A 26,637-nucleotide genomic window follows, 5' to 3' on the forward strand; every position below is an offset into this window, starting at 1 on the left:
AAATAAATTAACTTTTACACCATATTCTAGTTGAATTATTGAAATAAATTAACTTTTACACCATATTCTAGTTGAATTATTGAAATAAATTAACTTTTACACCATATTCTAGTTGAATTATTGAAATAAATTAACTTTTACACCATATTTTAGTTGAATTATTGAAATAAATTAACTTTTACACCATATTCTAGTTGAATTATTGAGATAAGTTAATTTTTACACCATATTCTAGTTGAATTATTGAAATAAGTTAACTTTTACACCATATTCTAGTTGAATTATTGAAATAAATTAACTTTTACACCATATTCTAGTTGAATTATTGAAATAAATTAACTTTTACACCATATTCTAGTTGAATTATTGAAATAAATTAACTTTTACACCATATTCTAGTTGAATTATTGAAATAAATTAACTTTTACACCATATTTTAGTTGAATTATTGAAATAAATTAACTTTTACACCTTATTCTAGTTGAATTATTGAAATAAATTAACTTTTACACCATATTCTTCACCTGTAGCTATATTCTACATCTGGGCTGATGTGGTCATACGTAGCATAGGAGGCTATTTCAGTTGCTATATGGTTGTCTGTCTCTACAGTCATGAAAGTTCAATGCTATTAAAGCACTTTAAACTTTAAATCAAAGCATTTTTTGGCTCCTGCGCTGCTGAAATCAGGGCGTCCCTTATTTCTATTTCTGAAAGGTGGCAACCCTACCTGTAGCTGAACACCTATTGACTCCAACTGATTTTCTGTCCATTTGTTATTGTCGAATGCAAACAGGCCTAACAAGTCCAGTATGGATTGAGTCTGTTTCTTCCAAACATTATACATGAATTGAGTTGATGCTTAATTTATTTTCCCATTCATACAAGCCTCCTGCTTTGTTATGGTGACTGAAGCCCAGACACAACCCGTTATAAATTAGCCTTCTCTGTCAGCACAGAGGTATAGTAAATCAACAAAATGGGCCAAAACTACACACATGTTGTTTCAATGATTGATAGGCGTGTCATTTCTGTTTTACAGTAACTTATCATTACTGCTTGCTTTCTGTACACGTATTGATTATGCATACTTCATCACTGCAGGAATACTAACAAATGAAACATAATAAATGCTATTATGCAGATAGACAATACGCTACTATAGCAACTGACAGATTTCTCACATTTGTTACAGATATAAAGGAACAGAAGGTATATTGAAAATGTTTCAGTTCAACAATGCTGAATCCCCAAACTGAATAATACACACCGCCAGCTCATTGGCCATTGTTTCCACCCTGGGTGGACGTAGATGGATGGAATTTCCATCCTGCAATTTACAGCAACTGATTATACCCAAGCCTCAAATACCCTTAATTACAAAAGGTGTCCCTTTTTGACTAATTGTGTGTTTACAGTCGGGGTTCTGCTTGTCTTAATGCATTCTCAATCACTTTGCGTTCCAAAGCCAACATTTTAAAATGTGTCATCATGTACCTGGCAGTGAGTTTTTCTTTATGAGGACTTTTGTTTCAACTGCTGTCTGCCGTGACCTTTGTCCCTGGGCCCTGAACAATATTTCTGCTCTTCACAGGGTTTGCCCGGCCCTCCCGGTGAGAAGGGAGAGAATGGAGACGTTGGAGCAATGGTAAGTGCAGCTCGCTCTGCCGCTTCCTGTTGTTACAGCAGTTCACACTGTCGTCATGTTCAACCCACTGAAGTGGCATCCTGTGTTGGTTTGCTTTGAAGCTTCGGCTCAGAACTCAGTTTGGAAACTTCACCAATGTATCTGATGTTTTTATATTCTATTATTTTTCTGCAGAAGTTTTAGTGACCAATAATGCACAACTTCTGGGTGCCATGTAGCACCCTATAATGTAATAATTTCCTGAAAATGTAATAAAATTTGCACTTAACTCAATCGAAAATGTAATAAAACCCAATAATGTAATAACTTCCCCAATAATGTAATAAAATATCCTGACGGATATTGTAATAACATTTTTACTGATAATGTAATAACTTATTACATTATTGGGAATTTATTACATGGTACTCAAAGTCTGCAATTTAACCCAATAGTCATTCTGGTGTTTCAAATCCAGTGTATATAACATTCTTAGATACTTAAAACACAAATGTAGAACTCTGGACTGAAAATGAACATATATATTACATCATTTTCAGTTTTTTTTATCAGTTTTGGAAAAAAAAAAAAAAGGCCGACCTGAAAATGTAATAAATTCCCAATAATGTAATAAGGTATTACATTATCGGTAAAAGTGTTATTACAATATCAGTCAGGATATTTTATTACATTATTGGTAAAGTTATTACATTATTGGATTTTCTTACATTTTCGATTGAGTTAAGTGCAAATTTTATTACATTTTCAGGCGTTATTACATTTTCAGGAAATTATTACATTATAGGGTGCTACATGCCAAAACTATTATTATTATTAATAAAAGTAATATAGTTTTTTATTTAAAAAAATGCATATGTTAAAGTTTTACACACAATTTCAATTCAGCTTTATTTCTTAAGCATCAAATCATGACAAATACCATCTCAAGGCACTTCAACAAAAACAGTTTAACTTGTTCCGAATTAGTCCAAGTAATGAATTACAATCCCCCACAAGCATCCAGAGGTGTCAAAACGACCTCAGACAGTTTTCATGGACAAGTAGCCATGTTTTGGTCAAGACTTTCCAACAGTGAGAACTTGGCAAAGCCAAAATTCTGCAGCTGGTGTAGGGCGTAGGTCTTAAGATGAAACTTTACTCTTATGGCTTTATTTATTTTAAAAGGAATAATGCAGTGAAAAATGAAATAAAATTTTAAGTTCAACATCTTTTTTCTGTAGTCGTAATCCATTAATTTTCTCACTGACAAGTTTTTTTAATGTCTAAATCACACAAATACCGCTCAGCCATTTTTTAAACTTTGTTTAAATGTTAAAATGTTTTTTAATCACAGCTAGAAAGAGAACAAATGTAATAAACTATGAGGCCGCTCAACTCTGAACACACTTTCTGACAGGGTCCACCAGGTCCTCCCGGCCCCAGAGGCCCTCAAGGCTCAAGCGGAGCTGATGTAAGTCTGCATGCTCACTATTTCACAGTTAAAGTATTTAAAATATATTTATTATGAATCATTTTCTCTTTTTACTTAACCCAGTGTGTGTGATTTATCTGCAGGGTGCTCCAGGTCCTCCCGGTGGTATCGGTTCAATGGGAGCTGTTGGTGAGAAGGTAACGACCAAGGATCCCAACACTTTTGTTTCTTAAGTTACATACATTTACGCTCCTGCTCTATAGCCTTCACTGTATTCTGCCTCAGATCAACCTACATAATTGTGGAATTAATATTTCACGTGCTGAAGGACCCTGCTATGCACTATAGACATAATCAAAGGCAAGGCAAGGCAAATGTATTTATATAGCACAATTCAACACAAGGTAATTCAAAGTGCTTTACATTGACATTAAAAGCAGCAAGACATACCGGTAATTAGACAGTAAATAACAAATAAGATTGAAAAAATTAAGAATAAGATGATAAGAAAAGAAGTAAAATAATAAAAAGCACAAGCTGTTAAAAATAAGGGCAGTAGAATACAGCAGGTAAGTTTAATTTAGGAGTACGCTTGAGTAAACAGTAATGTTTTTAACCCTGATTTATGTTTTTAAAGGCATTTATTAGTCTAATTCATTGTTTAATAATGCCCTGGTGTTAATGTGCCCTTTTACTCTGAATTAACAGGGAGAAAATGGTGAGGCTGGCAACCCAGGACCACCTGGAGAGATCGGTATTGGAGTAAGTTCAACATTTCTGTCATTTCAGGCGTGTGTTTGTGTGTGTGTGTGTATGTGTGTGTGTGTGTGTGTGTGTGTTTGTGTGTTTCATGCATGCATAATTTATCCCATGTGTGGATGTGACATTTAAAACATTTTGCCTATGCACATCTTTGGATGTAGCTATCTAAACCATTAACAACTTTTATATAATTCCCCGGTTTTTTACTTCACTTTACTGCAGTTTGACGACTACAAATGTTTCCAACCTGAGGCCTTTTCCGCAGAAAATTAGTTCAACCTCATTTGGACTCCTCCACTCTTGGGGGGGCATTTCTAGTCTAATTCCTCCTACCAGGCTGTTATTAGAGCAAAAATGTCATTATCACAACAGCTACTTTGGATGTCAAAAAACATCACAGCAGCACAATATTTTGTAGGAGATTATTTTTTATGAACGTCGTTTGGATCACTTTGCATAATTGCAATATGTTTCAGAGTGTAACATGCTTTGAATACCTGCACAAGTGTCCGTGGTTTTTACTTTCCACTGGCACAAATGGTTGTAGAGTATTCAGAGAAGGCATCCTGAGCATGAATATGTCAGATCAGAGCGGTGTCATCGATCCCAGCTGAGCAGAAGCCACTGCTCGTGTGAGACCAGGGTTGCCTCACCTCGGTTTTCGGGTGTGCACCTCCTTGAGCTGAGTCCATCAGATTATATTGACATATCTGTCTTCTGCCTCATATCTGTTTACAGTGATAGATAGAACCAGTGTTGCACATCAAACTGAGGTCAATATTAAAGGTACCATGCTGGCATTGACTTGAAGAAGCGCTCAGCTCTAATGGGCCAACTAATGATTTTTGGCTCGTAATTATGCTCCAGCTGTCTCTCTGAGTCATAGCCAGTCCTTTAAGACACTATCTCTGCTATTGCTACAGTCAAAAAAGATACTGGAGTATTTAATCTGGTCATTTTAGTTGGCAAAAGATTTGTATTCATTTAGAAGAGAGCAGCAAAAGACCAAAAACATGCACTTAAAATCACAGTTGAATGAATGAATGAATGAAGTTTATTCAGTCATTGCAACACAAAACAACACCAAAAAAAACATTGTACACAGCATTAACTATTAAACCAAAAAAATGTGTTGAACAATAACTGAAAAGGCATAGGCAGAAGCAAACTGCTTATAAAAGCCTATCCTATATTAACAACTTTCTATTTTTGGCTACCGACCTCCAGAAAACCAAAAAGAGAATAGAAAAGCAAAGAAACAACAAAAGGCAAAGAAACAATAGAAAAGCAAAGAAACATTGACAGATAGTCAATTGCACTTATAAGCTTCAAAAATAGCTTGACAAACCATTTTCTTAAATACAACAAAAGAATGACATGTTTTTAAATTTATGTTGGCATCATTCCAGAATTTAACTCCAACGATGGAGACACATCTCCTTTTCATACCTTTTTTAGCCATTTGTACTGTGAAATTACAGACACCTCTGAGATTGTAACGAGTCTCCTGAATTGAAGAGAACCTCTGTATTGGGTCAGGGAGCATTTTTGATTTTGCTTTAAACATAATTTGCATGATTTTAAAATAAAACAAATCATAAAATTTAATAACATGAGAATTTAGAAAAAGTGGATCTGTGTGAGTGTAGTAATGAGCCTTATTGATGGTACGTATGGCTCGTTTTTGAAGTTTTATTATTGCATTTAAGGTGGTTTAAAGGTGGATCCCCACAATTCCACACAGTAAAATAAATAGGGAACAATCAATGAGTAGTAAATCAAATGCATCAAACCAAGTCTTGAGATTTTCCAGCTCCCTTTCTACACAACACAAAAGTTCCCTTAAATTCGTACCAGAGCAAAACAAATCGGTATCATCGGCAAATAAAACATATCTAAAACATTGCAGATGTCATTAATATAAAGAATAAACAGTATTGGACCAATCACTGAACCTTGAGGTACACCACAAGTAATCTTTCTAAAGGCGGACATAGTATCATTAATTTGTACACAAATTAATGATACTATCATACTACTAATGATACAGTTCTTATGTTCAAGGTTCTTTGTGTCATTATTCTGCATATTTTGATGCCACTTGTGGTGACAGATTAAAGAAAGGACTGGTGGTATGTTACCGTCCTGTTTGGTGGTGTTGATGACTCTAATGTGGTGTATTTTTCCTCAGGGACCTCGAGGAGAGTTTGGAGAGAAGGGAGAATCTGGCCCCCCTGGAGCTGCCGGCCCCGCCGGAGCCCGAGGACCCGGTGGAGATGACGGTCCCAAGGGTAATCCTGTACGTCTGCTGCGCCGTGACACACATCTATGTCTGAGGCGTCATTAGAGCGCTCAGAGACAGCCTTATTGTGTCATATCTCTCAGTTGAGCTGTCTGCTGTCAGAGCTGTTGACACAATGTCAAACGTCTGAGTCATGTTTAGTCTTCTCACTGTCTCGACGTGTCTGCAGGGACCCGTGGGCTTCCCAGGAGATCCCGGTCCCCCCGGTGAGCCTGGTGCTGGTGTAAGTTCTGCTTTAATGAATAAATGCATATATATTAACAATAATAATGTGTGTGAGCTTGGAACATGTTTAGATAATATTCTAAATAAACTCAAAAGCAATAGGCATGCCTCTATATCAGGGGTGTCAAACTCATTTTGCTTGGCGGGCCCGATTTGTTTTCTTTTTTTTTACTATTGTTATCTAATCCAATATCAGTTTAGTTTATTTTAAAGGAAATATGCACTTTGTTTACACTCTAATTATGTAAAATATATTTCTTCAGGATCTTTTCTTGAAATTTCTCATTTTTTTTCAAATTATGTAAGATACTTATAATATCATTTTACAAAGATAAACAGAAACAAGTATGTTTTTTTTTATATTTCGCTTTTTTATAGGAAATTTAATTAAAAGCAAAATCTTTCTTATTACATCCGAGAGTGTTTCTTTGTGATTTAGAGATTTTTCCAGTAGAATTAAGTGTATTTATTTTAAAAAATTGGCGCGGATATTTACGCCAGTGTGCCGAAAAAGTCAGCACTTCTCTTTTAACTATTTTACTTTGTCACTATCCTCGTATTCAAAACTGAAATTCTCAGAATAAATATCTTCTATCACCTTTTTTAGCAGTGGTATTTTTACTGCGAAAATATATAATAGTAGTCAGTTAATAAAAATAAACGACTGTCTACAAAGAAATAAAAAAAAAAAAAACGTTGAAAACTGCTCTCTTTGTGGAATAACGATGGATTTGTAGAAGAAATATAATATTGGATATGCTGCGATTCATGGCAATTATTTATACCTTCCTTTTTAGTAAATTAACATTTCGTTTTTTTGCGTTGGAAACTTCTTGCGGGCCGCATGAAAACCTTTCTCGGGCCGCACATTTGACACCCCTGCTCTATATTATCAGTGTGTGTGTTGTCCTTTCTTTGTGTACTTCATTATTATTATATTACTTTTTTTAATCTGTTTTGTGCTTGATGAATCAATGATGTCACGTGAGGCTCATTTGTGCGTCTTGTTCAGGGTCTTGATGGTTTACCTGGTGAAAAAGGTGACGATGGAGAGGCTGGAGCACCAGTAAGTCTAAGATCCAAGAATACAGTCACACAATCACATCCTGCCACTTAAACAACATCCATTATGGATTTAAAGTTTTTAGCAGATTATGCACATAATCCTTTTATTCTGATATTATTTATATATATTTATATAACATGTTCAAATCTAAATTAGAGGAAAATTTAAGTTAAAATCCAGGTGGTGTGTATAAGAACACAGTCTTTTTTTGTTTTTATATTTAAATATGGGGACAGAGGTCAGAAATAGAGCAAAACAACCCATATTCCATGTTTCATGTCCATTTTTAAAAATAAGGTATCAGTTGGTCCAAATATGGGTTTATGTCATTATGTAACACAACACTTGATGTTTATGGAGGGGAGTAAAGTGTCTTATCTGCTCTAAATTAGGGCCCTGCTGGTCCATCTGGTGAAGCTGGAGTACCAGGACCTCCTGGCAAAAGGGTGAGTACCTCTCCAAAGAGATACATGAGATGATACTTGTGTTTAGCTCTTGAAATATTTACTATTCTTAGATTCGTGGCACTTTTTCAAGCCTTGCTGCCTTTTTTTTAGTGTACGGTGATACATATTTATGATCATATGTTTAGATTTTAGAATTGATCTCTGTGTATTATACTGTATAAGAAGTTATTTCTATGACGAAAACTGAGCATGCAGACAAAGTCGGGACTGCGCAGTAAAGATAATGTAAGGGGCATATTGTACTTTTAACTTTTACTGGCAGTTATGTCGCTGTAGACCCAGTTTATTAAGAAAAACAATGTTGGAAGTTCACATGTTGAACATCTCCCGGAGGTAGCTAGGTAGGTAGTGGTAAACTTTAAATTCATTGAGGGGAAAAAAACAACACATTGATGAACTAGAACTCTTTAACTTGCTTCAAATGAATGAATCAATGATACTCTAGATTGTTCCCTATATTATGAGCCACTGAGCTAAACTAACTAACTGATTTTATATAAAGTAGAAACACTTGAACCAAACTTGAACACAGAACAGTAAAATAAACTTTACAATTCCAACTCAACAAACTAAGCTTAAATCACCCAGAAATATTTCCTCTTCAGGTAACTGCAGTGTAATTTGACTGCTTAACTAAAAAGTTCTTGTAAAACCAAAATACATGGATTTATTAACATTGTCATAAATTAGAATTAGTGGATAGTTTGTCCTGCAGGCTGATGGATATGAAATGATCACTAGCTAATGTAGTTATAGTGACATTGTTTGAGATTTATGTAAAAGGCAAATTATCCAAAAGTATCTACTCATGCTGATGCTTTACAACACAAAGTGTTTGGTGGCACTAGTTTGCATCTTGTTTGTGCAGTTCTGTAACTTGAGTTAAAGTACACAGGCCGCATGGCTGATTACATATTTTAAAAACCTCAATATACCAAAGAACTTTAAATCCACAGAAGTGTGTGTTCCTTATGGAAATGTTCAGATTACTGATGCTGAAACATAAAAGTAGTCTCCATTTCTGTTTTAATGAATGGAAATGACCCAGGTTTGGATCTCTCGGATGCGTCCGCTTGTCTACGTGAATACTGGCACACACACGCGTGCCAGGGCTCGTAACCTACATTCAAGATCCATGGCTTTTGTTTGATCCGCTAGGTTATGGTTTCTAAGGGCACATGTCAGCCCTTTTATAAGGTTTTGACCAGAGGCTGTGTGGTGAAAGTGCTGATAGATTTTTATCACAGCACAATGTAGGGCAGCTTGCTTACACTGACGCTGCTGGACCTTGAATAACCCTGCCTTTCTCAAGGTCATGATGAATACGTTAACTTAAGAGAGCCTTTTATATACCCTTTTTCTTATTGTCCTTTCTTTTTCTGCTACTTCTTAGGGATCTATTGGACCTGCAGGTAAAGAGGGCAGACAAGGAGAAAAGGGATCCAAGGTAAGATCCATTTCTGTTCTCAGTAATAACCAGTACTGGAGTTGAGGGGGGATGAGGGGGGATGGCATCCCCCCTGAAATAAAAACAGTCAAAATCATCACCCCTGTAAAACTGCCATCCCTCCTTTCCATCCCTTATGTCATTTCATCAATGAATGTGGTTTTACTGCTATTTCAACATTTAGTCGTGATCATCACCAGAAAAATAACTTATTTGACAATTTTCACCTGTTTCAAGTAAATTTTCACTTGAAATAAGTAGGAAAATCTGCCAGTGGAACAAGATTTATCTTCTCATTACAATCAAAAAAATCTTGTTCCACTGGCAGATTTTTCTACTTATTTTTAAGTGAAAATCTACTTGAAACAGGTTAAAATTTTAGTTTTTTCTAGTGATGAGTCTTGTTTTAAGTGTAATGAGATTTTTTTACTAAAATGAGAGATTTTAACTAGAAATAAGACAAATATTCTTGTTAAGATTTTGAGTTTTTGCAGTGATCCATGTTACTTATCCTGTGAAGGACAGAGGCATATTGATAAGTTCATAAAACTGTTTTTTATTGTTGTGTTTTGATGTATTTGATGTAAGCCCAGTGGATATTTAAAGCTTACAGAAGGCTGCATTTAACTGCTGCTAGTCATTCCTGCAGTATTTCTGCAGGTGTTTTGGTCAGTGCTATTATTTGTAATATATTATATTATTTGTAATCAGCACAAATGATCTGTCCCCATATGATAAAATCCACCATCCCCCCTGATTTCTTTTTTACAACTCGAGTACTGGTAATAATCCAGTCAAGTCTAAATACAATTCTTCTTGGGTTTGCTGTAAATACATGTAAATACCATATGAGATCGCTCTCCTACGAACCTGCATATAATTATCAGCTGAATGTTCAGCTCGTCTCTGCCTCTAGCTCATTCCTGTAGCAGTTGTTCCTGCAGTATGACGGCGTTGCATCACCCTCACTCTCTGGAGTGTGGCTTATTGCTTCAGGGAAAGAATAACTGACTGAAAACACTCCAAAAAATATTTCAAAATGGGATTTCAACTAAAAATGAATAAAATACCTGGGAAAAAAGATCTACTGAAGTCAAACTTTTCCCCCGGAACCCTTTCCCATCCTGCCCTGGTGTTCTGTGTGCTGAAAACGCAATAAAGTCACACGAGGCTGTCAACAGATTTGTCTTGCCTTGTTAAAATCCATGACTTCTTAGAGTTTGCACAATCAAGAGCATGAAAAAAAAAGCATTACAGAAGTTGTTTAAGTCGGAATAAGATGGATCTGAGATATGCACGGTTAGGCAATAGAAAAGAAAAATCTGAAACACAGGCTCGCTTTTCATTCTTCCTTTGTTATTGGGCTCTCAGTTCTCCTCTTCACATCCACATGCATGGGCAGACACAAAGTATATATTCTATCCACACTGAGGTAAAGGATTAGAGCTGATTTAATGGAGACAAGGCAAAGCCCATAGTGATGGATCCAGATCTAATTGGTTGTCAGAAAAGTTTAATCCCTTCTTTCTTTCATCCCAGTCAAGATGACATCAGTGGAGCTGCAGTACAATAAAACTACATGTTCCCGCTCAGAGACATTGAATAAGACCTGGAAATATTTGATCCGTGTGCCATGTCGCAAATTCTCAAATCCTCCCACATTACCAACAGGTTTTGTGGTAGAAAACATTGAAAAGTATGGAAGAGTGTGTTTTGGGGATACAGGAATATCAGTTGTGAGGTTGAATAAAGATGTTGTAGTCATTGTTGGCAGGACATATTTGATCTAAGCAGAAAACATCCAGGGCGGTGCAGGTAGCAGCAGCTGCTGGTTAAAGCAGCATTTCGTTATATATTACAATTTAATAATAGTAAAAGAAGATTTGAAGACTAGTTCTTGGTATTAAATAGACAATGTAGCCACTGAGTGCAGACGCTTTGTTTTTATAAGTGCTGCAGAGTTGTGGCTGTTGCAGCAAGCTATGTGAAGGGCTGTCATTAATATTCCATATTAATATTAATATTAATAAAAGAATACTAAACGCTACTAAACTACACCAATTAAATTGAATCAATAAAAAACAATTAAATTAGTACACCTGTACTGCAAAACTGGAATGACTCAGATCTGCCATGTTTGCTACACAAACACGTCTTCAACGGGAATTTATCTTTTCTTTCTTTCTTTCTTTCTTTCTTTCTTTCTTTCTTTCTTTCTTTCTTTCTTTCTTTCTTTCTTTCTTTCTTTCTTTCTTTCTTTCTTTCTTTCTTTCTTTCTTTCTTTCTTTTTCTTTCTGGCTCATTTCTTTCTTTCTTTCTGGCTAATGTCTTTGTTTCTTTCTGGCTAATTTCTTTTTTTCTTTCTTTCTTTCTTTCTTTCTTTCTTTCTTTCTGGCTCATTTCTTTCTTTCTTTTCCTTCTTTCTTTCTGGCTAATTTCTTTGTTTCTTTCTGGCTCATTTCTTTCTTTCTTTCTGGCTAATTTATTTTTTTCTTTCTTTCTTTCTTTCTGGCTTCTTTCTTTCTTTCTTTCTGGCTCATTTCTTTCTTTCTTTCTTTCTTTCTGGCTAATTTCTTTGTTTCTTTCTGGCTCATTTCTTTTTTTCTTTCTTTCTTTCTTTCTTTCTGGCTTCTTTCTTTCTTTCTGGCTCATTTCTTTCTTTCTTTCTTTCTTTCTGGCTCATTTCTTTCTTTCTTTCTGGCTAATTTCTTTTTTTTCTTTCTTTCTTTCTTTCTTTCTTTCTTTCTTTCTTTCTGGCTCATTTCTTTCTTTCTTTCTTTCTTTCTTTCTGGCTAATTTCTTTGTTTCTTTCTGGCTCATTTCTTTCTTTCTTTCTGGCTAATTTATTTTTTTCTTTCTTTCTTTCTTTCTTTCTTTCTTTCTTTCTGGCTTCTTTCTTTCTTTCTTTCTGGCTCATTTCTTTCTTTCTTTCTTTCTGGCTAATTTCTTTGTTTCTTTCTGGCTCATTTCTTTTTTTCTTTCTTTCTTTCTTTCTTTCTTTCTTTCTGGCTTCTTTCTTTCTTTCTGGCTCATTTCTTTCTTTCTTTCTGGCTTGTTTCTTTCTCTTTCTTTCTTTCTTTCTGGCTAATTTCTTTGTTTCTTTCTGGCTAATTTCTTTTTTTCTTTCTTTCTTTCTTTCTTTCTTTCTTTCTTTCTTTCTGGCTCATTTCTTTCTTTCTTTCTTTCTTTCTGGCTCATTTCTTTCTTTCTTTCTGGCTCATTTCTTTTTTTCTTTCTTTCTTTCTTTCTTTCTTTCTTTCTGGCTCATTTCTTTCTTTCTTTCTTTCTTTCTTTCTTTCTGGCTAATTTCTTTGTTTCTTTCTGGCTCATTTCTTTCTTTCTTTCTGGCTAATTTATTTTTTTCTTTCTTTCTTTCTGGCTTCTTTCTTTCTTTCTTTCTGGCTCATTTCTTTCTTTCTTTCTTTCTTTCTGGCTAATTTCTTTGTTTCTTTCTGGCTAATTTCTTTTTTTCTTTCTTTCTTTCTTTCTTTCTTTCTTTCTTTCTTTCTTTCTTTCTTTCTGGCTCATTTCTTTCTTTCTTTCTTTCTTTCTGGCTAATTTCTTTGTTTCTTTCTGGCTCATTTCTTTCTTTCTGGCTAATTTATTTTTTTCTTTCTTTCTTTCTTTCTGGCTTCTTTCTTTCTTTCTGCCTCATTTCTTTCTTTCTTTCTTTCTTTCTTTCTTTCTGGCTAATTTCTTTGTTTCTTTCTGGCTCATTTCTTTCTTTCTTTCTGGCTAATTTATTTTTTTCTTTCTTTCTTTCTTTCTTTCTGGCTCATTTCTTTCTTTCTTTCTGGCTTGTTTCTTTCTCTTTCTTTCTTTCTTTCTTTCTGGCTAATTTCTTTCTTTCTTTCTTTCTTTCTTTCTTTCTTTCTGGTTAATTTCTTTCTTTCTTTCAGGCTCCTTTCAGTATTCAATATTCCCCAGCTGTGTTTGAATCAGCTGATTATGGATACATGTATCTGCAATAAATCAATAAAACAAAGGAAGGAAATGCATCGTGTTGTTTTGCAGAGACGCACAGAAGAAGTTAGTGGTTCACAAATGTCCCTTCATTTTTCAGGGAGAACTTGGAGCCGAGGGACCTGTTGGGAAGACCGGTCCTGTAGGACCTCAAGGACCCCCTGGAAAAGCTGGCGCTGAGGGTCTGCGTGGAATCCCCGGACCTGTTGTAAGTTTTTCAAAGATAGAAATGTCTCATTTCCAAGAAATAACCAAATCTTAGATGTTCAAATTTGCAAAATAAGTTTTGTTTATGGACAAAAAACAAAAAAAAAATTAAAATCTTTCTTATTTTCAGGGTGAGCAAGGACTCAATGGTGCCGGTGGTCAAGATGGCCCTCCTGGACCGCTGGTAAGGCATTACCTCCCAACTGCATTTCTCCTCTGTTACAACGAATGCTGGAGTGTAAACTCCCAGAACTACTTGTACACTACCAAAACTATGTTTAATGGTGCTGCTTTTTTAGCTCATTACCTGTGAAAAAGTGTTATTTTTCAGACTTTGTAGCCATCACATGATGTATGAGTTGGCTTTCCGAGAGACGTGTCCAATATATTTTCTGTGGTGATTCTGTTAGCAGCTCGACTCCCCCTGCTTTGAATAACACAGAGATCCACGCTAGCTGTCATTGTAAAATAATTTGAATGAATGTCTCTGTCAGCTGAGCATCACAAATTGATTTTCCTTCCTCAGGGACCTCCTGGACTTCTTGGAATGAAAGGTGACTCTGGATCCAAAGGAGAGAAGGCAAGGCATTATTATGATGCTAATCTCAAATTGCTTGAAAGCGTATTTCTCATATCTGCTTATGCACCTTATCTGAAGCCTCCAAAGCGAGTAAACATGGAGACCTGTTCTCTGTTTCTTGGTTCACTTTCTCCCAGCCACATGGATAGAGTTTGGCCACTCTGAGGAGACTCTTGCTCATTGATTTAATGCACCAAATGAATATACATAAGTCCAGTGATATCATCTTTGTAATGGTGATTGGTTTTAATGCCAGCCAGCATGCAGCAGTCAGAGCCACATACGGTAATCATCAGTCTGCACCAGAGGTGTCAAAAGTATTCACATTCATTACTCAGGTAGAAGTATAGATACTAGAGTTTAAAAATACTCCTGTAGAAGTTGAAGTATCAACTTTTTTTACTCAAGTAAAAGTATAAAAGTACTGGTTTCAAAAGTAAAAGTAATGTAAGGGGGAAAAAAGCCATTGAAAATGAATGCATCTTAGTATAATGCAAATATATTAAAGAACCATATATGTGTACTATTGAGCATTAACATGTGTTTCAGAGAGCAGGAGATATGACTAGTTGTCTATAAGTATTGTAATGGTGCAAAAAGTCAAACTTCAGAGGCATGTTATCTTTTATCCTAACCTTTATTGGAATGTACATCCAAGTTTAGTTGCAGGAATCTGATGTAAGAACAAAACTGGACAAGAACATCTGAAACAACCACAACCAAATTCACTCTATCCGGATGGAGCAATTTAACTGGATAGTTTTTTTTTTTAAAGGCCAAAATGAAATAGAGTAACAAGGCTGTTTTTAAAATGTAAGGAGTAAAAAGTACAGATAATTGTGTGAAAATGTAAGGAGTAAAAGTAAAAAGTCGTCTGAAAAATAATTACTCCAGTGAAGTATAGATAACCAAAATTTTTACTTAAGTAAGGTAACGAAGTATTTGTACTTCGTTACTTGACACCTCTGGTCTGCACAATGGCAAGTGCTGAGACAAACCCCATTATTTACAGACAAATATAAGACAATTCCTCTGGCCAGGCATTTTGTATAAGTTAGCAAGTGCACATATTTGTCTCACTTTTAAAAGCTTCATTTTCTACACCGTGTGACTGATCAGAAATTAAAATATTTGCTTCTCTGCTCGGCCCAGGGTCACCCCGGTCTGATTGGTCTGATCGGACCTCCTGGTGAATCCGGAGAGAAGGGAGACCGAGGTCTGCCTGGACCTCAGGGTTTATCCGGTGGGAAGGGTGAAATTGTAAGTATCCAGAAAAGTAATGAACTCATAAATCTATTATTTTACTTTTTTTCTTTTTATCATTTTCCCTCATTTAGTTGATTAGAAACATGTACCGTATTTTCTGGACTATAAGCCGCACCTGTATATAAGCCGCACCTGTATATAAGCCGCATCCGCTCTATTTAAAAAAATAAAATAAAATAAAAAAAGATATACAAGCCGCACCTGCATACAAGCTGCATCCGCTCTATTTACTACATGTACAGAATGATTTTGAACTGTAAATTATGTACATGATGTACTACATGTACCTAAATAGATCCTTTCCTAACAGTGTCTTTTAACACGGCAGCAACTTTGCAACTTTGCTTCTACCTACTTCTATCTGATAAAAAAGAAGTAGCGTATTCTTCTTTGCATTTATTTTGTCTTAGTTTTGATTCTAATTCCGGTTAGAGCGCCCCCTAGCGGTTGAAGAAAAATCCACAGAACAGCTCTAGCACCTTTGTATAAGCTGCATGGTTCAAAACCTATGAAAAAGGTAGCTGCTTATAGTCCAGAAAATACGGTAAATATTTTTGGATAAAGCCAGTGTTAAATATAATCCTAGATTCGTGTTTACTTCCTGGAGTTTAACTTCATCTGTGTTTCACAAGGGCCTTGGCGGCGGACACGGTCCTCTCGGCCCTCCTGGTCCTCCTGGAATTCCTGTAAGTTCTTGTTCTTATTTAAATGTTCATCCACCTTTTGTTTCCAAGCTTTTCTTCATTTCTTAATGCTGTCTTATGTGTCACCAGGGAGCTCAAGGACAAAAGGGATCCAAGGGGTCATCTGTAAGTCATTTTCTTCTACCATTTCAGCATTCAGGTGGCATTACGTGCCACTACAGTAGATGTTTGAGGCATGTTTGTTTCATTTTCTCACATCTATGACACGTTGTTTTCTTTCAGGGTACATCTGGCCAGAAGGGAGACTCTGGACTGATCGGGCCACCTGGACCACCTGTAAGCTTTATATTTATTGCATTCAATTTAAAATAAAAGTTTTTGGGCTCAGTCTAAAGTCATGCCGTCACTATATCAGAGCCCATCACCAGTACAATTATGAACTATTAATTAGCTGATTCACAGTGATATCAATTGTGATCACGATCATTTCTGGCATTTATCCCGATAACGATAAAAATGACGATAAAAAAAATACCAATTCAACTCCACCTTTGTAACTATAAATCTATCACCACATTCAGTCTTTGGAGCCCCCAAATCACTGCTCTAAAAGAATACTAAATGCTACTAAACTACACCAATTATATTGAATTAATAAAAACCAATTAAATGAGTTACACCTGTACTGCAAAACTGGAATGACTCAGATCCGCCATGTTTGTTACACAAACACGTATCAACGGGAATTTATCCTTTCTTTCTTTCTTTCTTTCTTTCTTTCTTTCTTTCTTTCTTTCTGGCTAATTTCTTTCTTTCTTTCTGGCTCATTTCTTTCTTTCTTTCTGGCTCATTTCTTTCTCTTTCTTTCTTTCTTTCTTTCTGGCTCATTTCTTTCTCTTTCTTTCTTTCTTTCTTTCTTTCTTTCTTTCTTTCTTTCTTTCTGGCTCATTTCTTTCTCTTTCTTTCTTTCTGGCTAATTTCTTTCTTTCTTTCTGGCTCATTTCTTTCTCTTTCTTTCTTTCTGGCTAATTTCTTTCTTTCTTTCTTTCTGGCTCATTTCTTTCTTTCTTTCTGGCTCATTTCTTTCTTTCTTTCTTTCTTTCTGGCTCATTTCTTTCTTTCTTTCTGGCTCATTTCTTTCTTTCTTTCTGGGTCATTTCTTTCTCTTTCTTTCTTTCTGGCTAATTTCTTTCTTTCTTTTTTTCTTTTTATAATTTTTACCGCGAGATGACAAATTCTTACCGTGGGGAATTTTTTTGGACGGTATATCGTGAACGGTAAAATATCACCCAGGCCTAGTCTGCATGGACAAGAATGTAGGAGCAGTAGAAATGAGGTGCTTTAACTTGTAACTTGCGTCCTGCAGGGTCCTCCCGGAGACATCATCCAGCCGCTGCCCATCCAGCAGCCCGGCAGGAAGACCAGGCGGCACACTGACGTGCAGGGAGACGAGGCCATGTCTGACTACGGTGATAGTGTGGCCATGGAGGGGATGGAGGATGTCTTCGGGTCACTTAACAACCTCAAACAGGACATTGAGCGCATGAAATTCCCCATGGGCACCGAGGACAACCCGGCCAGGACCTGCAATGACCTGCACCTCAGCCAGCCCGACTACCCCGACGGTACGGTGGAAGGAACACCCCTCATAGTTTTACCACTGAGGCAGGATTCAGCAGTAGTAGTTTATGTGTTTATATACGTGTGTGCACGTTCTTGGTGATATTACCAACAGAACATTAAACTTCCTTAAAGGTTCTTAGCACTCTGACTTGGCTGTGTCTAATGGGTCGGTGTCTGTCTCAGGTGAATACTGGATCGATCCAAACCAGGGCTGCCTTGGAGACGCCATCAAAGTGATCTGTAACTTCACAGCAGGAGGAGAGACATGCATCCACCCAGACAAGAAATCCTCAGGAGTAAGGAGCCGGCGTTATTGACACTTGGCTTTAAACCGCGTCGGATCGTTATTGTAATTTTAAATGTCCACACTGCAGAGTTGTGTATAAGAATGGTCTATGACCTGCAAACCACACACATGGATTTATTCACATTTACAAAAGGTTTTTCTTAAAAAAAGCCTTACCATGTAAATAATTTCTGAGATTTTTCTTTTTCTATTATTGTTGATTCTTTATCTTCTGGGTTTTAAATTCTAGGTAAGAATATCCAACTGGCCAAAGGAATCTCCAGGTTCATGGTTCAGTGAATTTAAACGTGGAAAAATCGTGAGTATACCCACACAACTCTTTGTTTTCTTTTTAGTGGATAGTCATTATTTTTAGGTATTGTGTTGCTCCTTCATTATGATTTCTCATTTAAGTAGATATCCTTTAGGGGTGTAACAATATATCGTGCCACGAAATTTCGCGATACAAAAACCTCACAATACGTGTCGTGGAGGTGACAAAGTGTATCGCGATATTGGGTTATTAATATTAATCTATTGTGTTGACTACTAAGGCGCATCTGACCGCGCCTCGACCCGCGGACCAGAATCTTCCTCCGCTCAGAAGAAACTAATACCGTTTTGCGGTCCCGTTTTGAGCTCTGAACCTTTACTGATGTAAGTCTGGTGTAGAGTTAAGCCTTACCTTATTAAATTAAACATTTTTGGGTCGTGAGTAGGATAAACACGGGGAAAACTTCTGCCGAGTTCGAGAGTACTTTACTGTCCGTTCAACAGTGTAGGATTTTAGAACATCAACACAGCACCTAGTGCTGTATCACTCCGCCAAATCTAAAACATATTAACAACTACAGATAAACTGACTAGTGTCATTATAGTCCCTGATTTACATCAGAATATAAAGAATATATTTATAAAATAACCCTGAATTACCAAAATAACTTTCTTAACAAAAATAAATCTCCTCTTACACTTATAAGGTGAGCATGAATCAATCTTTTTATGATGTAAAATTGTATATATTTATTTACTTCTATTTATTTATATAATTTTAGTTGTTACATTTCTGGAAAAGAAAAAAGTCAAATCATACATGAGAGAAACTATTCAGTTTGTGGCTAAATATTTTTTCTTGTATGAAACTGAAGATCATAATGCAAACCTGACATTTACTTTTAGTTCAGTTTGTGGAAAATGGTTGGCCTGGCTTTCTCTTTAAAACTTAAATAGTTATAAAGCATTACAAACTGTAACAATAGGGCAAACACACAGTATTGTTTTGTATTTTGTGTCTTTCAAATAAAAGACAATTTTTTCCAGTCATATGTTCCTCATTCAAGGTTGTTAAAAAAATACTGCTACAATATCGTATCGTTATCATGACCTCAATATCGTGTATCGTACCGTATCGTGAGATTAGTTTATCGTTACACCCCTAATATCCTTATTGTCAGACTATCTTCTCCATATGTGCTCCTTATTTCTCTTTCCACCTCCACTGCCGTCATTCTTCTCCCATTACCATAGTTGCTTTATTGTTTCTGTAATCTGCTTTTGACACTGTTCCTTTTTAATCTTCCTCCATCTTCCCTCAGTTGAGCTACGTGGACGTGGGAGGAAACAGCATCAACTCAGTCCAGATGACCTTCCTGAAGCTCCTGAGCTCCTCCGCTCGGCAGAACTTCACCTACATTTGCCATCAGTCTGTGGGCTGGTACGACGCCAAGGCCGACAACTACGACAAGGCGCTGCGCTTCCTGGGCTCCAACGATGAGGAAATGTCTTACGACAACAATGCGTTCATCAAGCCGCTCATGGACGGCTGCTCGGTAAACACCGACGTTCAGCTTTCTGATTTGCAATTAAACTTTCTTTTTCGAAATCCCTTAAATCTCCACAAATGTCAACAGTTAGGGAAGTGCTAAGAAGTGTTTAGATTGCTTGTACTTACAGTGCAGTCAAGCATAAGTTGAATGGAAAGAGAGACTTAAATAGTAGGTAAAGACCATGACTGAATCTACACGTAAATCAGAACATTTCAGAGTTATTATAAAGATAACTTTGCCTTTGACTATGTGGAACTACTTACTTCCTGTGGTTGCATTTAAGGTCATTCCCACAATCTGTTGAGTTGAGATCTGTAGCTGCTGCTGATTCACCAAAAACCCAGAGAATGAGTCTGATATTGTTAAATCAGCTCAGTTTTAGCAGTGCAACTAAAGGTAATATGTCTTTTACTGTTGTTTTGGGACAGAAATGACCATAATATGATGTTTTAAGTTGATAAATGACTTGAAATGTGTGCTTATCATAACAGATGACTTCTCTGTCAGTCAGCTAATCAGCATTCAATAGCGATGCCGTCAGATCTCTGCTCCCTGAAGATGCAATCTATCAAATACTGTCCTGCATGTCTTTCTTTCTCCTCCTTCTTTCTGCCTCATAGTTTTTGTCCTCAAAGTACCTTAAAATGAAAAAAGGTGTTTTTATGGATCACTTAATATCAGAGGTGTCAAGTAACAAAGTACAAATACTTTGTTACCTTACTTAAGTAGAAATTTTGGTTATCTATACTTCCCTGGAGTAATTATTTTTTAGACGACTTTTTACTTTTACTCCCAATTATCTGTACTTTTTACTCCTTACATTTTAAAAACAGCCTCGTTACTCTATTTCATTTCGGCCTTTAAAAAAAAACTATCCAGTTAAATTGCTCCATCCAGATAGAGTGAATTTGGTTGTGGTTGTTTCAGATGTTCTTGTCCAGTTTTGTTCTTACATCCGTTCCCTCAGATTCCTGCAACTAAACTTGGATGTACATTCCAATAAAGGTTAGGATAAATGATAACATGCCTCTGAAGTTTGACTTTTTGCACCATTACAATACTTATAGGCAACTAGTCATCATATCTCCTGCTCTCTGAATCACATGTTAATGCTCAATAGTACACATATATGGTTCTTTAATATATTTGCATTATACTAAGATGCATTCATTTTCAATGGCTTTTTTCCCCCTTACATTACTTTTACTTTTATACTTTAAGTAGTTTTGAAACCAATACTTTTATACTTTTACTTGAGTAAAAAACTTGAGTTGATACTTCACCTTCTACAGGAGTATTTTTAAACTCTAGTATCTATACTTCTACCTGAGTAATGAATGTGAATACTTTTGACACCTCTGGTTTTTATGGATCACTTATTATTTGCTGTAAATTTAGCTCAAACTTTATTTGGACCATATTAACAAATCTATCTTTTTTTTGCACCCTTTCTGTTTGCAGCTGAAGCAGGGCTATTCAAGGACTGTGATGGAAATCAACACTCCCCGTATTGACCAGTTGCCCATACTTGACGTCATGCTGAATGACTTTGGGGACTCCAACCAGAGGTTTGGCTTTGAGGTCGGCCCTGTCTGTTTCCTCGGCTAGACACGCCCCGACTCCGCCGCTGAAGGACAGGGTCAAGAGGGTATATATTTACACCCACACGCTGAGATTTTACAACCGTCGCCTTCTCTCCCCCATGAAGCAAAAACCTGTGTTTTCTTTTGTTGCAAAGAAGATCAACTCAAACCCGGAGAAGAAGCAGCAGCGTGCCCCCAGGCCCTGTCATGAAAGTGCTGACAAGGGGAAAACTCCTCCTCGCCCTTGTAGGGCCAGAATCACATGACTTTACCTTGTAATGGGAGTGACATCAGGAAAAGGACATTTCACGCCGTGGTGGACAGTGACGCACTTTCAGCAACAGAGAGCGGATCCACTCACCTCGAGTAGCATCCTCCCTTGTACTCCCCTTCCCGTTCCCATCATGCCTCGCTCTCTGGATGCTCCAAGTGCCGCTCTGAATTCATCCACAGAGTTTCTTTTGTGCAGAATCACAAAACTCTCAAGGTGCTACAGAAAGTGCTTTTTGATAAAACTGTAATTAATATTATTATTATTATTTTGTGTAATAATGTTCCTCTCCAAATCCACTCTCAAATTTTGCATGTTGGCTCTGAAAGTTTGATTAAACATCTGGTAAACTGTGCTAGAATAAATCCTCTGGATATATTTAATGTCTCTTAAGAACACATTTGTTGAGAAATATGTCTCTTGAAAACATACATTTGACAAACACCTCAATTTTGAATATGAAATAATCCTTTTGTAAATAATAAGTTTCATTATTTGACTTATAGGAAATTAAAAAGACCTTGAACACCAGCCCTTACTCCAAAAACATTTTGTATTTTTTGTCATGACATACCAGTTAGTATACCCACGAGGAAATCAAGCCATAATGAGATAGTAATATAAATATTCAGAGAAAAGGCTTATTCTTCTAGGTAGCTGTTATACCTCAGTTTCTTTGAAAATTGTTGACATTTTTTTCTCTACAACCATGTTCTCTCGAACATAGACAAAAATTTGGTCGTTTACGACTCCGGAAAACCAGTCTTACATGGTTCAAAATTGCCTAGTATTTTTTTTTTTTGTGAAATCAGAAACAGGCCCTGTAGATATTTTCTTTGTAACAATGAACAAAATGTTTTTTTCTCGTGCTTTGAATTGTTCATTCAAAAATATTAAAACTGGGTTCTAAAAAATGTTGGGTTGAATGTCTGTATTGTTGGCTGTTTGAGGGCAGAAAACCAGTTCCTTCTTGCTCTTTCTTGTGATTCTGCGCTTCCTGATACATATCATCTTTGATTAGGACGACTATTTGGGTTCCTTTTGATTGACTTTCACCTTTACTTTTCTCAGATTTGACATTAAATAAGATCTGTTTGCATCTCCACTTCCTTAGCTTGAAGCTATGATAGCCAAGACTTGAGACCGCTTTCAAACCTGTGTAATTACAGTATGTGTACAACTCATGTACAAGTGAAATAAATTTTTGGTGCTTTGCCAAGTGCACATTGCAATCATTTGCATTCACTTGCAGATCAAACTATATTATAGTAATGAGTGCTGAGTATATTTCAGAAGAGCACGCTTTCACGACACACGATGAGTGCAATCTCCCCAACACTGAAAGCTTGATCTCAGGCTAGAACAGGGGTCTGCAACCCAAAATGTTGAAAGAGCCATATTGGACCAAAAACACAAAAAACAAATATGTCTGGAGCCGCAAAAAATGACTTGTACAAGCCTTAGAATGAAGACAACACGTGCTGCATGTTTCTATATTAGTTATAACTGGGGGAAGATTTTTTTTTCATTATTCACTTAGTCGAAATGTTGAGAAAAAAGTTGAAATGTCGAGAAAAAAGTCAAAATTTAAAAAGAAAAAAAGAGAAAAAAAATTTAAAAATAAAAGAAAAAATAGAGAGAAAGAAGAAAAAAAAGAGAAAAAAAGTCAAAATGTTGAGAAAGTCGAAATTTCGAGAAAAAAGTCGAAATGTCGAGATTAATGTTGAAGTACAATCTCGAGAAAAAAATTGAAATATCGAGAAAAAAAGTTGAAATGTCGAGAAAAAAGTCAAAATTTCGAGAAAAAAGTCGAAATGTCGAGATTAAAAAAGAAAAAAAGGAAAAAAGGGGAAAAAAAAGATAATTTGTGAAAAAGCTCCTGGAGCCACTAGGGCGGGGCTAAAGAGCCGCATGCGGCTCTAGAGCCGCGGGTTGCCGATCCCTGGGCCAGTACGACCTCCGTGGCTCAGTCTAATGTTGCCTTCTCAGGTAGGCAGGTGGATGCTGCCAACTGGGACAAAGTGTTGCTTCGGTTAGATGTCATAGTGTTGGTTTTTCTGGTTGTAGCCAACATTTAGCATTATATGGGTGGATTTCCATTACACTTTTTCGCAAAACAAAAGCAAAAATCTGAAATCGAGACAAAGGTACCACTGTGGGGGTCGGTGTTTTTCCTTGCATGAGTGCAAATCTCCTAGTTCTCACAAGACTTCTCAGAACAAAGAAAAAAAGCTCAACTTTGTAAAACATCTTTTGTTTCGGACAAATGATTGCAACTCCCACTATCTCTGTCGCAAAGAGCGTCTACAGACGAAGGCAGTGGATGATCGTTCAAATGATTACTCAACAGCAACATTGACCATTAAGTAGTGTTGAAGCACAAATAAATCATATTAATGATACATCCAGTGATACCGGAGACGTGCAAATGTAACAAAAGTGCCAAACCAGCCTATTGCTTTTATTGACGGCAGTGAAAAACTGTTCTGCGGTTCAAGTTTATATGATAAACATCCGGTCCAAGACATGATTATTAACAAAACATTCACTCTTCTGCAGCCACGTCAATCAGTCCACAAATATGACATGTGGTGTCATTTCAGTCCCATTCATCCACATAAAGACAAGTAAAACAAATGCCTTTTGTGCTTTTCTCGATAAATTAGCTCCATGTCTTGATTTCCATTGTTGGCCATGAATGAGACGCTTACAAAAAAATCATAAGTGCAATTTACAGCATAATCTACATAATGTTGACATCATAAAAGCTCTCAGCTTTTATCTTTTCCACTCAAGTGTCCACAGAAAATGCAAATAACCGGTAATTATGTTTTCTCTGAAGGAAGTTTGTGTTTGGTGGTGGTGAGTGTAAAAGTTTATGTAAATGAAGCCTGTCAACCATCAGTTGTACATTTGGACAAAACAGATGTGACAGAAAAAAACGACCACAGCTTCCTTCACACACAGTTCCCTGATTGCAAAGTGGAGGAGTGTGTCTCTCTGTTGATGCAGATGTGTGCAGTTTTAGGTTCAGCTTGTGGAGTTACTGTGTGATCCATAATGCATGGTCTCATCAGGAGGCATCTGTGTTTGGTAGCTTCATTGTATGTTTATTGGCACTTGCATGCACGGTGCCACTGTGATTGCAATACCACATCTAAACAGATTCGGAATATTTCTGACTAGGGATGGGCGGTATGGACTAAAAAAATGATCACGATAATTTCTGGCATTTATCCCGATAACGATGAGAATGACGATAAAAGAAATACCAGTTAAACTCCACCTTTTTAACTATAAATTTATCACCATATTCAGTCTTTGGAGCCCCCAAAACACTGCTCTAAAAGAATACTAAATTCTACTAAACGTCATCAATGGGAATTTATCTTTCTTTCTTTCTTTCTTTCTTTCTTTCTTTCTTTCTTTCTTTCTTTCTTTCTTTCTTTCTTTCTTTCTTTCTTTCTTTCTTTCTTTCTTTCTTTCTTTCTTTCTTTCTTTCTTTCTTTCAGGCTCATTTCCTTCCTTCCTTCCTTCCTTCCTTCCTTCCTTCTTTCCTTCCTTCCTTCCTTCCTTCCTTCCTTCCTTCACGTACGTTGTGCATCGATTTAACGCAGAACCATAAATCAGCTTTACACAAAAACATCATCAACGGGAATTTATCGTTTTTACCGCGAGATGACAAATTCTTACCGTGGGGAATTTTTTTGACGGTTTGTCGTGAACGGTAAAATACCACCCATTCCTATTTCTGACCGACGCTTGCTTGACGATGTCACTGACATCTCTCCAGGCATTCCTAGCATTAAACTTTTTTTTTTTAACTCCAGAGTTGTTAGAGCGCCAAAGCAGCATCATGCTGTCGCCTGCCTTTGTGTCTGTGTCCCCTCTACAAGTGTGAAGCTGTCACGACAGATTGGTGGAGCAGAGTCTCAGTATTTACTCCAAAACACTCATGTTTAAGATATTCATGAAATTGAATCATGAATAAGAATTTAAGTCGTCATTAGCAAGTATAAGAAACGGGGTACAAACGTCCTCATCGTACTGTAGCTTCATATCTTTTAGCTTTTAATGACTATGCGGTGTGAATCACCACATGTGTTCGCAGAGCTCTCTGTACTTCTCAAACCTGAGAGCTGTCGTCGTGTTTCAGTAAGTGAAAGCACATATGGCAATGAGTCACTTGGTTCAAGTGCGTGACGACTTTGCTTGCACTTATTGGCAGGCGAGCCATATTTCTTTTCCAATTACTACTTGCATCTTTAGAGGTACAGCATAAATACAAGAAAAAGTAATCAGCTATTTTTAATTAAGCAAATAGGTAAGAGAAGAATTACAGCATGGATTATTACATTTCAGCCGGCAACAACTATTTTAACCCTCGGGGATGCAGAAAGAAGCTTCTCGTGTTTTAAACATCCATGAAACATCCTGACATAAACATACGTTATTTTCAAACATCCTGTGGTCATGTGGAAACTATTTTAATCTGATTCAGAAGGGTCAAATTATCAGCATCCATCAAGCTAAAAAAATATCAAAGGAGATAACCGAAACTACTAAAACTGAGTTAAGAACTATCTGAGGCTTATCTACGCTGAAAGGACAGTGGGGAACCATCATATCTGAGGAAGACGTGGTCGGACACTACATCACATCCAGCGCTGCCAAAGACGCGAATGTGACAAAAGTGTTTCCACGGTTCCACGTGTTGATAAACCGGATTATCAACACGTCTGAAAAACCACCTCGTGAAAGGGTGAAAAGGGTTTTGTCATATTAGGTAATATTTTTTTTTAACAAAGTTTTTCTTTGCGATATTAAAGTTTTGCTCAAATTAAGGGTAATGGAAACACAACTACTCACATTGTACACAGTACTGCCTCCATTCCACAATGTTAACGGCAAAAAAAAGAAATGCAGTACAATGATGCTGTTGCGCCACAACTAGCATTAAAACTTAAAGTAAAGTAAATATAACATTACGTTATAATACAATAAAATAGCACTTACCAATATGGTGAAGCTGTCTGCCCTCAGTGTTCAAGGCTTTTCTG

General features: G+C 36.6%; 1 protein-coding gene across 1 annotated transcript in view; it reads left to right on the forward strand.

Moving 5' to 3' along the window:
- The window catches only part of LOC133452443 (collagen alpha-1(XI) chain-like), a 129,155-nt gene extending 106,354 nt beyond the window's left edge, over positions 1-22,801 (forward strand). The window contains exons 47-68 of the mRNA XM_061731751.1: positions 1,595-1,648; positions 3,045-3,098; positions 3,203-3,256; positions 3,768-3,821; positions 6,013-6,120; positions 6,293-6,346; positions 7,361-7,414; positions 7,807-7,860; positions 9,275-9,328; positions 13,392-13,499; positions 13,629-13,682; positions 14,025-14,078; positions 15,231-15,338; positions 15,977-16,030; positions 16,118-16,153; positions 16,271-16,324; positions 17,355-17,613; positions 17,795-17,907; positions 18,148-18,216; positions 19,493-19,726; positions 21,185-21,371; positions 21,462-22,801. Of these exons, the coding sequence (XP_061587735.1) occupies positions 1,595-1,648; positions 3,045-3,098; positions 3,203-3,256; positions 3,768-3,821; positions 6,013-6,120; positions 6,293-6,346; positions 7,361-7,414; positions 7,807-7,860; positions 9,275-9,328; positions 13,392-13,499; positions 13,629-13,682; positions 14,025-14,078; positions 15,231-15,338; positions 15,977-16,030; positions 16,118-16,153; positions 16,271-16,324; positions 17,355-17,613; positions 17,795-17,907; positions 18,148-18,216; positions 19,493-19,726; positions 21,185-21,331 (1,830 nt within the window). The 3' untranslated portion in view covers positions 21,332-21,371; positions 21,462-22,801. The remainder of the gene's footprint in view (positions 1-1,594; positions 1,649-3,044; positions 3,099-3,202; positions 3,257-3,767; positions 3,822-6,012; positions 6,121-6,292; positions 6,347-7,360; positions 7,415-7,806; positions 7,861-9,274; positions 9,329-13,391; positions 13,500-13,628; positions 13,683-14,024; positions 14,079-15,230; positions 15,339-15,976; positions 16,031-16,117; positions 16,154-16,270; positions 16,325-17,354; positions 17,614-17,794; positions 17,908-18,147; positions 18,217-19,492; positions 19,727-21,184; positions 21,372-21,461) is intronic.
- Positions 22,802-26,637: the final 3,836 nt, after the last annotated feature.

This window comes from Cololabis saira, chromosome 10 (genome assembly GCF_033807715.1).
Source record: "Cololabis saira isolate AMF1-May2022 chromosome 10, fColSai1.1, whole genome shotgun sequence".
NCBI lineage: Eukaryota > Metazoa > Chordata > Actinopteri > Beloniformes > Belonidae > Cololabis > Cololabis saira.